This window comes from Notolabrus celidotus, chromosome 1 (genome assembly GCF_009762535.1).
Source record: "Notolabrus celidotus isolate fNotCel1 chromosome 1, fNotCel1.pri, whole genome shotgun sequence".
NCBI lineage: Eukaryota > Metazoa > Chordata > Actinopteri > Labriformes > Labridae > Notolabrus > Notolabrus celidotus.
Genome location: NC_048272.1, coordinates 31087283 through 31100772, shown reverse-complemented (window position 1 = coordinate 31100772; position 13490 = coordinate 31087283). Strand labels below are relative to the sequence as shown.

Genomic DNA, 13490 nt, shown 5'->3' with positions numbered 1-13490 from the left:
TACAGTACTTCCCATGTTACAACCATTCCTGGTCTCCCCTAAAAAACACATATTCTTTATACCTGATAGATAGATAGATAGATAGATAGATAGATAGAAAGAAAGAAAGAAAGAAAGAAAGAAAGAAAGAAAGAAAGAAAGAAAGACAAGAGTCATATCGGTACATGGATAAAGTTAGAAGAATGTAGAGGAACATTTTTACAAGAGAACCGTATTGATATCATCAAGGCTGCCTTAGACTACCCCCCTTTGGAATAGGCTTACTTTCTTGAACTGTATTTTCTGAGTTCAAATTTTTGAGAACTGCAAGAAAAGTTGAACCTCACAAGAAGCCCCATGTTACTCTTGTTTCGACCTTATATAAATGATATTAATATATAACTTAATATGCAAATGTATCCAAACCACTGTACAAATGTACTGGTCCACACTCCTACCCAGTAAGTGGCGGTATTATATCTTTGTGCAGTTTTGCCCCCTTATTTCACATCACTGAAGAAGCTCCCCATCAATTGTCCAAAGTACTAGGATGAGAGAATAATAATAATGATAGAATGAAAGGAAATCAAGTTGAGGTTGGATTAAGTTGATACAATACGGAGGAATCCTGATAAGTGTTATAGTTTTTTGTTTAAATCTCTGAAAAGGACTAATTAGGAGGGTAGAATTGAAAAATAGTAATAATATATATATATATATATTATAGAGTATAATATAATATATATATTTTTTCTAATTTGTATTTTTGTCTTATTCTAATTGATTAATTTATTTTCGGGACATAGTTGAAAGCTCCACACCAGTTGGTGGCAGTAATATGCCAGAGAGTTGTTTTACCGCCGATTAAAACAAGCCGAAGAAGAAGAGGAGGAAGTGGTTCCGGTTGGTCATTGTCGGTGTTGCTCACATCGAACAGGAAAGATGAATGCCCCTCCAGCCTTCGAGTCGTTTCTTCTTTTCGAAGGAGAGAAAAAGATCACCATCACCAAAGACACCAAAGTCCCAAACGCGTGTTTGTTCACCCTGAACAAGGAGGACCACACTCTGGGAAATATCATCCGAGCGTAAGAGGATAACAGCGTGCTAACATGCTAATCAGTAAACACAGCGTCAGTGTGAGAGCTTCATATGACGCTCACAGCACGTTTATATGCAGACTAAATATAACAGGTTAAATAAGAACTCTTTATGACTTAATTTGATGCTTGTGTGAGGGAATTAACAGTAGATTATTTTCACTAGCCTGAATTTACATTAAATGTGTGTGTGTGTGTGTGTGTGTGTGTGTGTGTGTGTGTGTGTTTGATGTTTGATGTATAGTCAGCTGTTGAAGGATCCTCAGGTGTTGTTCGCTGGTTACAAAGTTCCTCATCCTCTGGAGCACAAGATCGTCATCAGAGTGCAGACCACACCTGACTACAGTCCACAGGTAACACACACACACACACACACACACACACACACACACACACACACACACACACACACACACACACACAAATGACTACAGTTCACTGGTAACACACACCTGACCACAGTTCACAGGTAAAACACACACACACACACACACACACACACACACACACACGACTACAGCTCACAGGTAAAACACACACACACACACACACACACACACACACACACACACACACACAAATGACTACAGCTCACTGGTAACACACACCTGACCACAGTTCACAGGTAAAACACACACACACACACACACACACACACACACACACACACACACGACTACAGCTCACAGGTTTAAAACACACACACACACGACTAAAGCTCACAGGTAACACACACCTGACTACAGTCCACAAGTAACACACACACACACACACACACACACACACACACACACACACTCCCACGCCAACAGCCCACTGATAACACACACACACACCTGATTACAGTCATGATGTCATATTTCCTATGATGTGTCTATTGACAGGAGGCATTTACGAACGCCATCACTGACCTCATCAGTGAGCTGTCTCTGCTGGAGGAGCGCTTCAGAGTTGCCATCAAGGACAAACAGGAAGGGATTGAGTGAAGCCCCTCCCCCTTGATGATTTCACAACCTGTTTGTAGCATCTGATTGTGTTTGATTGTTATTTTTATTTTTGTAAATAAAGTGTGATGTCACATCCTGCAGTTTGTTCAGTGTGGGATGTAACTGTCACTGTTTGTCAGTTGATAAACCTGTGAAGTCATAATTTGGATTAGAGGCCCGGCGCTTTAAATCAGGATCATCACACAGTCACTATTTAATCCAGATTCATCATGTTTGCTTTCATCATAGATTCAACAAAATTAACTGTATTCATGTCACTTAATCAACAGATGGAATGCCAAGTAAGCTGTTTTTAAATCAGTGTAATCCAGATTAAATTGGTTTGATAAATAATGAACAGTTTCCTTTGAAGTAGATGAGTATAATCTGGATTTGATGGGTTACATTTAGTCATATTCTGATAATTTTGATTACTTTGATCCCAGTTAAATGGATTGATTAAATCTGTCTCAGATAAAACTGTCTGGATTACAACTAAGCATCTTAATGTTGATAGATAAGCAATGTTTAATACTGTTTGATCCTGATCAAACTAGTCTGATAGTCTGATCCTGATTGGCCAGGATAGAATAATTTGAATCAAAATTAAACTAGCCTGACCTAACCATATCTGGATTAATCTGGATTAGTTTACCCTTATCAAGAAGAAACTGGTTTTATTTATATATTGCAGAGTAAGCTTTTTAATCCAGATTGAGATGGTTTTTCAAACTGATAACACTGATCTGAATTAATGTGATCCAGATCAAGTTGATAGATATATCTGATAGTGTTTTAATTTAATCTGATTTTAGATTAATTTGTTTTATACATGTTTGAATTCTGAAAGTCTTGTCCAAGTCCACTGCCTTGATCACAATTAAATGGTTTACATTTAGTTAAATCCAGATTAAACTAATAATTTTGCCATCTTGATAAAGTAAGATGCAGATTAAACTGGTTTGATTGACCCTTATCCAGATTACAGTTGTTTGATTCAGTTTCAAAGTCTGTTAGTCCTTAGAATAATCTGTTGTTTTTATAAAACTGAGTGGAGTCCCAATAACTGAATAGATTAACAATGAGCCAGACATGGTATTCATTTTGATCCAAATTAATCAAGTTTTAATTAGTCTGATAGAGATTAAACTGGTTTGATCCAGATTAAACTAGTTTGGTTTTGCTGATTCAGGTTAAACTGGATTGTTTCAGTCAGCTCGAAATTAAATTGATTTGATTAAATATGATCTAGATTGCACTGTTTTATCCACGTTATCTGGTTTTAACCAGATTTAACTGGTTTCGTTTTTTTCTTCAGATTAAACTGGTTTAATTTGGAATAAAAATAGTGTGAATTTGTTTGATCCAGATTAGAACTGGTTTATTTTGGATCTGACCAGTGTGTTTGAGAACTGAAGGTAACCCGTCCACATGTAACAGATGTTTTTTTATTTTTTAAAAAAGCAGTGAATATAAAAGCAGAAGCAGCCAATCAGAGCCTGGTGGTCACATGATCAATCCCTGCTCTCTGATTGGCTTATCAGTTTCAACAAAATCTGGCACATTCCTCTCTTCAAACAGGGGTCACAGGTCGGCATCTCTTTGAGCCTCCATGGCTCTCTGCATCTTCTCCACCATCCAGGGAGGAACTGAGAACGGCTTCATCTCGTCCATCTTGACGTCCGGACAGTCCCTGAGCACGCATACGCATGCGCATGCACACACACACACACACACACACACACACACACACACACACACACACACACACACACACACACACACACACACACACACACACACACACACACACACACACACACAGCTGTTACTATGACGACAACAACAGACAAACATACACAGGTTGTTTACCAGAGAATCAGACGGTGATGACAGACTCACTTGTATTCGTCACTGCGAGACAGATCCTGGATATCCTCCTCGATAAGCAGATAGGCCTGAACACACACACACACACACACAAAAAATATTAAATGAAATTGATGAATATATAAAATCCAAGCCAGGATGAAAACATGCATAGAATAATAATAATCCTAGGGGTGACCCCAAATAGTTGAATATTCAACGATTTGTTCCGAAGAGCCTTAGTCGACTGCCAATCTCATAGTCGAACATCTGCATATGAAACGAGGATCATTCCATTCAAACTATGGGAGGCTCAATGTCTAATTTAAAGGTGACATATCATGCAAGATCGACTTTTTAATGGTTCTCTACCTGAAATATGTTTCCCTGGCATGTCTACGAACCCCCCGTGAATGAAAAAAATCCATTCTGCCCCTGTTCTGATTTCTCCACCTTTCTGTAAATGTGTGCTGAAATGAGCCGTTTCAGACTTCTGTGTTTTTGTTACGTCACAACAATATCCGGTCTGTAACGGAGTCAGAGCTCGGAGCTTGTTCAGCCCATAGACTGTATAAAATAATACTGAATCCCCCCTCCGTTTTTCATTACCTACACAAATGTGTGCTAACAAGGAGCTTAGGAGAAAGGTCGGTTTTACTCCCCACGTCTGCAGATTTGAAGATCTAGTGGATGATTTTTATTTGTCATGGAAAAGTGCTAGTGCTAGTTAGCATAGCCACATAGCTACATGTCGTAGCTGTAGCTGTAGCTGTGTACCAAGACACACGTCGACATACTGACAAATAAAACAACAAGAAACACTAAATCTGTGACCAATCCTTCAGAAAGGTCCTGCTGCCTTTCTGGCAAAGGTCGGTTTTACTCCCCACGTCTGCAGATTTGAAGATCTAGTGGATGATTTTTATTTATCATGGATACGTGCTAGCGCTAGTTAGCATAGCCACATAGCTACATGTTCGTAGCTGTGTACCAAGACACACGTCTACATACTGATAAATAAAACAACAAGAAACACTAAATCTGCGACCAATCGTTCAGAAAGGTCGTGCTGCAGGCGCCTCTCCGTCAGGATCAGATTCTGGATCAAATTCAGAGGGTTGAAGTAACGGGATCTGTGAGCAGCCGTGTATATTCAGCCAACATGTAAACATTAGATCAACGTGCTGGAGAGCCGAGGCCACATCCACTTCATGAGGGGGCGTGGTCAGAGAGAAAACCGACTGTTCTGAGGAGGGCTGAAGAAGAGGGCTTTTCAGGCATGCCAAAATCTGATTTCAAGTGTTTTTTTGAGCATTAACTTTAAAGACATGTTTTGGGGACCTCTTAGACCAATATATATTGATGAAAAAAGCGTGATATGTCACCTTTAAATCATTTCCTGTTTTCAGTATATACCATGTCTCATATATCCTATTTTGATATAAACATAAACTTATAAATACTATATTCTGGAAATAGCTTTAGAAGTGTTAAATCTCCTTAAGGTGGTAATTAAATCTCCCCTGCTAATTAAAGGTGGATTCTCCCATTTAGCGGGACATGTGGGGCAGCGATACCTCAGCTGGTCTTTAAATCTTTCTAGGTTCATAGCAGCTTTAAAATGTCAGACAAAACAAATTTCAGATGATCCTGAAAAAAGTGATGAAGATGAGGAGCAGCTTCATGAAGAGGGCTGTGACATCCAGGATTAACGGACCACGCAAAAAACAGTACTGGGCCACTGGAACGATGCCAAAAGAACGAGGATGGATAGCCAGCAGAGAGGATTCTCTCCAAGGCTGGACTTATTGTCAACAAAGCAAGGAGCACACTTCTGCCCGTAAACACGTTGGGTTTCCTCACGTACGATTTGAAAAGACTTGCCCAGACAAAGACGCAGTGACAGACTCTTTTAAAAGGTACTGTTAAGGGATTTAAAAACCCTTTAGCTGGTTCAGGTTTGATTTTGAACATTATAGAAATGTTTAGTCTCAAGTTGGACAAACTACTCTCCGCAGCGCTGGTCTCTGCAGAGTGAACATATTTAAACATCTCCCCATGTCCTACCGGTTTGATTTTAACGTTTAAGCCGGGATTACATTTTTAAGGATGTTTTCCATACTTATATAATGATTTGTTTTTGTCGATTTTCAATGGATGAATAGAATTTCAACATTATGATGAGATTTGCCGACACTTAAAAATTTATATAAATGTTTATTCTATAATGTCACGTTGTTTGATGTTTAACGGACGGTGGCCTCTCGATTTTTTTCTCGTTCATCACCTCGTTATTTTTGCGTGCAATAGATTTCGTACCCATCTACTCTGGAGTCCCTTTTACTTTAAGCTATGAGCCTCTTAAATGTAAATGGTTATGTGTATTATCGTCATACAGTCACCATAATGCAGACTTTGGGTTAATTAAGAAAAAAAACAACATTCGACTATTCCTTGACTATAGGCAAAATCTGATGAATCAGATTTGACTAAGCAAATCCTTAATCTGGGTCACCCCTGGTAATTACAGATGCATATCATCAACGTATCTTTAATCCACAGACCAGATTGATGAAGATCAGTTTAAACCCCTTGTCAGAGTACATTAAAGTATGAACTCTGTGCATAGACAAAGTAGACCTTAATTACTGATTCAAATCAAACTGGCATACTTCCTGTTGGGTTCTCACCATCATGATAAGAGACTTTTTCTGTAGGTCCTAGCAGCATTTAAATGTGTCACAAATTTCATACATATCAGTGAAACCTCCTCATTGGGCTTCATTTTGAAATATTTCAACAGGGGTGCGATGGAACCCTTTCTATGCGGCCATACACGAAAGCAATTTATTTGTGCATCGAATAACAGGAAGTCCTTTCATTCGGATCCTCGCAGCGCGTTCACTGCTAGAAGAGAGGTCTGCAAAAGCAACTTAAAACAGAACGTGTTGAAGGGGTTACTCCTGATCAGTTTAATCGATTTTTGCGTACGCCTGTCTTAATATTTCATTCTATCATGTGCCTGTTGTTTGAAAATATTAGACATAGCTGATACATATAAAGACAGCAGGTGCATACAGTGTGTGTTTGGTGTGTGTGCGTGTGTGTGTGTCCTCACCATCTTCCCTCCAGTTGCCCTCATGTGGTGTCTCTCTGCCAACCACTGCTTATCCTTCGCATCAGCTGCATACTGACACACAAACAAAAATACACATTAACACACACCACCAGCTCATTTTGTGTTTGTTTGTGTGTTTGTGTCTGTTTGTGTGTGTGTGTGTGTGTGTGTGTGTGTGTGTGTGTGTGTGTGTGTGTGTGTGTGTGTGTGTGTGTGTGTGTGTGTGTGTGTGTTTGTGTGTACCTTGAACAGATCAGCATGTTTGATGTAGATGCGTCCTCTGGTCCCGCCCATCCCCAGCGCCCTGCACAGTGACATCACAACACGATGACTCACACAATTTCCCACACACTGGTGCTCAGGAGTTCTTTGTTGCCTTGGTTTTGAAACAGGTACTGATATTGTTATATTTTTGATAGAAACATATCAAAGTTAAAGTTTTTGTATCATGGCAACTCTAGTTTAAAGAGAGTAATAAGTGCTACATCGACTATACGTAGAATGGACAACATGCTCTCATTGTGAGAGGTGAAGCAAAAAGATTGCCTCATGAATCATATTGTGCTGGTGAGGCCAAGGCATGGTTAGAGCTGCATGACGGCGGTAACAACTCTTATGGTAACCAAAACATGCATGAAATATACCAATAAACCATAGTTGCTCCCTAATGTGGGTTCAGTCCTCAGCGTCACAGATTCTTGTGTGGGTTTGAAGCATAGATTGTATAAATAATGGATGTAGTATCCGTGATGTCACCCATCTGTTCCTGAGCGCTGTTCTGAAGCCATTCGTTGGCGGGAGCCATATTGGAAATGCTAAACTCAACCTAACATAGTGTGAGGTAAAGAGGCAGGCTTTGAGCCTCCTAGCCAACAGCTACAGTGTTCCTGTCAGTCAAGTCAGTCATGTCCTTAAATGGGCAAAAACTCGTAATCTTAATATCTTCTGAACTGTTATGTTAGAAAAAAATTCACCCCAGTACAGTGTGTGCCAATAGAGAAATTAGCTCTTCAGACCCAAGCAGTTTTTTGAACCAGGCTGTAAACATGTTTATTATTGTTGCAAAGAACGTCTTTTTTTGAATGGTTGTGTATGTGGTTTCCAGTGTTTCTGCAGCCAGCCTCAAGTGGATGCTCGATGAACTGCAGTTTATAACACTTCTGCCTTAGCTTCATATTTTGAGACCGGAGGTTGCTGCTTGGTCTGAAGCAGACACTCATGGTTATGTAAAGTTCAATGACTCTTGTTTTAGTGTTTGTTACGTTTCCTCTCACCGTTCCTTCTCCACTAATAATCCTGTGCACACAGCGTTGCAGGAGCCTCATTGGTCAACAGAGCTGTCAATCATGGACTTAATATGGAAGAGCTCCCCTTTTTCCTGCTTTATACTTCTTTTTATAGAATCAAATAATTAATTCACACTGAACTAGTCAGAAACATGAACACTGTGACATAAATCAGCATGATAAGAACTGACTATAATGACAGAAACCATCCTTGATAAACATTTATTTGACCTGTGTTTGGATTTTAGAGTTTGACCCATGTCCCATCTGTTAACATGGAGGTCGGAAGGGGGAGCTCTATCTTTTGGCTTCACAGTCAGTGAACATTTATAGCGTCCGTTATATACAGTCTGTGCTGCTAACTGTCACACTAAGCAACTGTGGACCCCATGTACAGAGGCTTTAGTTCTTGAAGTGGACAGCCCAAGTTCAATTCCAGTCCGTGCCCCTTTGATGCATGTCACTCCCCACTCTTTCTCCCATGTTCCTGCACTTTCCAAGACATTCTAATCCCAAAAATACTGGATGCTTGCTGAGACACTAGCAGACAATACTTCTCTGTCTAGAAAAATAATCCAGACAGAAACACTGGTTTGTGATCAAATTCAGAAACGGAGATTATCAGATCGACTCACTTGTTGGCTCTGGAGCCGAGAACGAACGTGCTGTTCTCATTCAGTCTGGATGGATCCCACTGAAATAAACAAACACCTTTTATTCCTCAGCACACAGATCTGATACTTTCAACTGCACCACCTGTCTGATGCTGACACCTGACAGGAGGACAGTCAGACTCACCTTTGGTCCCTCTCTCTTGATAGGTTCAGATTTGGGCTTTGATCTGCAGACAGAAAGAGTCAAAGGTGGGTCAGGTGTTGTGTTCTACCTGGATACTGATGATGATGTAACCTGTAACCTGTCAGATACTCACTGAGTAGAAAAGCCATGAGGTCTGTCAGCAGAGACACCTGGACGAGCTCTCCTCTGGGGAAACATAAGTCAAATTTCAAAATATATCAATACTTCACCTGTCCATCACAAGTGTCTATCACACCTGTCAGTTACTGCTAACACCTGTCAGTTACTGCTAACACCTGGCAGTTACTGCCAACAACTGTCAGCTACGGCTAACACCTGTCGGCTACTGCTAACACCTGTCAGTTACTGCTAACAACTGTCAGTTACTGCTAACACCTGTCAGTTACTGATAACACCTGTCAGTTACTGATAACACCTGTCAGTTACTGATAACACCTGTCAGTTACTGCTAACAACTGTCAGTTACTGATAACACCTGTCAGTTACTGCTAACAACTGTCAGTTACTGATAACACCTGTCAGTTACTGCTAACAACTGTCAGCTACTGCTAACACCTGTCAGTTACTGTGTGGTACCCGTCCTGTTGACAACCTTCACACCTGTTTCTTCTCCAGTCATACCTGTGAGGCATCTTCTTCACCCCTCTATGATTTCTGCCTTTCCTGACCATCACCCATCACACCTGTCTAACATCTGTCACACCTGTCTGGTTTAATTTGTTTGGTTTTATTCCATTGATCATTCGGGACTCTTCAGGGTAAAAACCTTCCCAAAGGACCTTTCTGTTAGGTTACAGTCACCCTTTATCATGGTCACCTGACTGTCTACTAACACCTGAAGTGGTGACAGGTAGCAGTACCTTCTTCGGAAGAGGGCTTCCTCTCTGAATGTAGTCTTCATCAGCAGGTCTGTTCCTCTGACAGGACGAAAGAACCAGATCAGAACTGGACCAGAATAAAACATGATCTAAATGTTCTGTAGGGCTGTCAAAATTGCTCCAAAATGACATTGAATATTCGCTGACAGCCCTAATGTTCTGGTTGGTCGGTTCTTACCTTGAGTGCGACCTCTGGCCCGGCCCTCTTCACCTCCACCTCTGGAAACAGCTGCTTGGCCTGATGATGACATCATAGAAACAAACACTCAGAGAAACAGACAGAGCGATGAGGCCACAGTGAAAGAGGAGATCACAGACACACAGGTGTCTCAGACAGGTGATCTCACATGTTCCAGGACGTTCCTGCAGGCCTCTTTGATTAGCTGATCGGTGTGGACATCATCTCCAACGTTCTCCTTCACGTTCTCCGCTGCTTTGTCAAAGAACTGCAAAAAAAACAATAACATGAACCACACCTGTTCACCAACATTCACAGCTCCTCTCATCTGCATGTTTTCATACTCATTTGTTTTTTTGGAAAATCTGACCTTCTGGTACTTCTTGAATACAGCCATGATGTCATCGTTGAAGCTGGGCTGGAGCACCGCCCTCAGCAGGTCCATGGACACCTGAGGATCAGTGTAGCTACAGACAGACACACAGACAGACACACAGACAGACAGACAGACAGACAGACAGACAGACAGACAGACAGAGTTAGAACCTGAATGTAACCAGACACATGCTGACAGAAGCAGGACCAGTACATCTCAGTAAAATAAAGTACTGACCTGACTGTCATGTGTGAGCGCCGTCCTCGTCTGTGGATCTGTCTGTGTTTGATCATAAGGTTCCATGGATTCTACACACACACACACACACACACACACACACACACACAAACAGTTTTAGTAACATTACTGGTTATAAAAAGGAAACTCCAAAGAGGCCGAGTCTCATAGAAGGACTGCATTAAAAACAGAACAAGGAAGTGGAAAACTGTCCTGTGGTCTGATTAATCAAAATCTGATTCTTTTTGGAAATCGTGGACGCTGTGTCCTCTGCTCTAAAGAGGAGAGGGATCACCCGGCTATTATCAGCTCACAGTTCAAAGCCAGCATCCATGATGGTATGGGGATCATAAGAGTCCATGGCATGGGTAGATTACACATCTGTGAAGGCTCCATTAATTTTGAACTATATATACAGGTTTAAGACTAACATATGCTGCCATCCAGATGATGACTTTTTCAGGAAGACCTTACATATTTCAGTAAGACAATGATAAACCACATTCTGTGGTATATTACAACAACATGACTCTGTAGTAGAAGAGTCCAGGTGCTAAACTGGCCTGCCTACAGTCCTGGACATTGAAAACATTACCATACAAAACCTGATACATAGCCCACAATGGCAATTATTTCACAATACAGTGTTAAATAACGGAGAAGTTGCAGCAGTCATATTTATATCGACATTTGTCCCAATTTCTCAAAACAATATCGATAGATTACTCCACACTGATTTACAACCATGATGTGATCTATGGGTTACTTTAATACCAAGTACTTAGCACTGATCGTGTCACAGACATAAGCACGACAAACCAAAACGCAACCAGAGCTCAGAGCCAACCAGGCCACCATGTTAGTCTCCGTTAGGGGTAGGTCTTACCGGAGTCTGCTCCGGTTGTTCCGGGCCGTCCTGCACGATCCAGTCCTGTCCCCCTTCACTGCGGTGGGCTCCCATAGCACAAACGATGCTGCTGATCTCACCTGGCCCCTCCAGGCGAACTGTCTAAGCTATGCTAAGCTAACAGCAGCAAAGGCTATGACGTCAGATAGTGGTCGATAGACGCACCGTTGAAGTTTAAAGTCCGTGTGTGTTTGATCATCAGGGTCCGGTACCGAGTTCAGACTCTGGCAGACCGGGGAATGAAGACCTGGTAATCAATAAGGGCTCTGAGAGATGAGGAGATTTGTTTCCCGGAAGTTACGCTCCGGATACCGAAGCTAGAATCAACGCGAACACATTTCCGGTTGTTCATTTCAGAATAAAAGAGAGACTAAAAATAAAAGCACGAAATAACATGTATTATTATTATTATTATTATTATTATTATTATTATTATTATTATTATTATTGTTATTATTATTACCTACTGAAGCGTATTACGCTCACATGAGAAAAAAAATATGCTCTGTTTTTCTGAATTATCTCGGAATTTCTGAATTAATTATCTCGAAATTATGAGAAAAGTGTTTTGTTTTTCTGAATAAACAAAAAATCCGCTCTGTTTTTCTCAGAAAAGGCCTTAGGTTTAAACCACTGCAGAGTCCTCAGAGGGGTATACTACGAAGCCGGATTTGCGAGGTAACTTCAGGGTTAACTCTGGATTTTCATTACTATGAAGGTGGTTCCCAGGGTAGATCACTATGGTTACTCATGCTGAACTCCTAACCTGCTCCGGAGCAGGTTATGCTCAGGATCAGAGATCAGTTAGGAGAAAACTCTGCCCACTGACCAATCAGTTTGCTCGATCACAGAGCTCTGTGAGCTGATCGCGAGGGGAGGGGGGAGAACTGCGGTCAAGCCCTCAGTGGAGAAGAGTCGGGCAGGACCACAGACTGTATAAATAATGGACGTAGTATCCGTGACATCACCTATCTGTTTCTGAAGAGCTGTTTTGAGACCAATCGGCTGCAGCAGCCATATTGCTTCTGTGGAGCCAGTGTCACGTAAAGAGGCGGAGTTTGAGCCTCCTAGCCAACAGCTGCAGTGTTCCCATAGTCAGCTGTGCCTCTCATTGGAAGACTTGTAATCTCAATATCTTTGAAATTGCCGCGTTAGAAAAAAATTCTCCCCCCTCACAGTGAGAGCACATCGAGAAATGAGCTATCCAGACTACACTCGTCTTTTTTACCAGGCTGTAAACATGTTTATTTCTGCTGCTAAGATCGTCTTTTTCTCATTCATGTGTATGTGACTTCCGGTACTTCCGGAGCCAGCCTCAAGCGGATCCTCGATGTACTGCAGTTTTTAACACTTCCGCATTGGACAATATTTTTAGACCGGAGGTTGCCGCTTGGGCAGGACGTCTACCAGTAGGATTTTATATATAAAATACTGATGACAGTTATTGATTATCTTTCCCAACATCATATATAAACAGAGTCTGAAGTCAGATTATTCAGATGAAATTGTTTTACTGCATTAAATATAAAACTGTGCGTCACTTTGAATCATGTTCTCACTTGTATTGGTCCTTTAACCACAGCGCTCAGGTTGATACCGTCAGGACAGCAGCTGAAATATTACGTCTAAAACTTACACACACAAGACAAGATTACATCAGAGAGAGAGATCACTGTCAGGGAATAAACAGTTATTTTTGTCAGATATATCTGCACTAAAATGAGAAATAAGACGTCATTTGCGCATTCAAACAGTTTGTC

The 13490-nt window shown here is 41.1% G+C and overlaps 2 protein-coding genes across 2 annotated transcripts; one reads left to right on the top strand and one right to left on the bottom strand.

Annotated features, from left to right (window-relative positions):
• The first annotated feature begins 838 nt into the window (after window positions 1-838).
• On the top strand, window positions 839-2206 carry polr2j (polymerase (RNA) II (DNA directed) polypeptide J). Its single transcript, XM_034680934.1, has 3 exons — window positions 839-1064; window positions 1321-1429; window positions 1961-2206. Exons 1-3 carry the CDS (start codon window positions 922-924, stop codon window positions 2060-2062), a joined length of 354 nt encoding a protein of 117 aa, XP_034536825.1. The 5' UTR covers window positions 839-921; the 3' UTR covers window positions 2063-2206.
• Window positions 2207-3490: 1284 nt separating this feature from the next.
• Window positions 3491-12072, bottom strand: LOC117810902 (deoxynucleotidyltransferase terminal-interacting protein 1). Its single transcript, XM_034680903.1, has 13 exons — window positions 11710-12072; window positions 10824-10894; window positions 10581-10677; window positions 10380-10478; window positions 10211-10270; window positions 10015-10071; window positions 9267-9319; window positions 9134-9176; window positions 8971-9029; window positions 7293-7353; window positions 7050-7121; window positions 3965-4020; window positions 3491-3755 (listed from the first exon to the last, which is right to left on the bottom strand). Exons 1-13 carry the CDS (start codon window positions 11782-11784, stop codon window positions 3647-3649), a joined length of 912 nt encoding a protein of 303 aa, XP_034536794.1. The 5' UTR covers window positions 11785-12072; the 3' UTR covers window positions 3491-3646.
• Between the last annotated feature and the right edge of the window lie 1418 nt (window positions 12073-13490).

Bases quoted from the DNA above. Each gene is read 5' to 3' on its own strand.
- polr2j (XM_034680934.1), top strand. From the start codon at position 922: ATGAATGCCCCTCCAGCCTTCGAGTCGTTTCTTCTTTTCGAAGGAGAG. The intron at 1,065-1,320 runs GTAAGAGGATAA...TTTGATGTATAG, and splicing joins CTGGGAAATATCATCCGAGC to TCAGCTGTTGAAGGATCCTC. The intron at 1,430-1,960 runs GTAACACACACA...GTCTATTGACAG, and splicing joins CACCTGACTACAGTCCACAG to GAGGCATTTACGAACGCCAT.
- LOC117810902 (XM_034680903.1), bottom strand. From the start codon at position 11,784: ATGGGAGCCCACCGCAGTGAAGGGGGACAGGACTGGATCGTGCAGGAC. The intron at 4,021-7,049 runs GTGAGGACACAC...GTGTGTGTTCAG, and splicing joins GGGCAACTGGAGGGAAGATG to GCCTATCTGCTTATCGAGGA. The intron at 3,756-3,964 runs GTGAGTCTGTCA...ATGCGTGCTCAG, and splicing joins TCTCGCAGTGACGAATACAA to GGACTGTCCGGACGTCAAGA.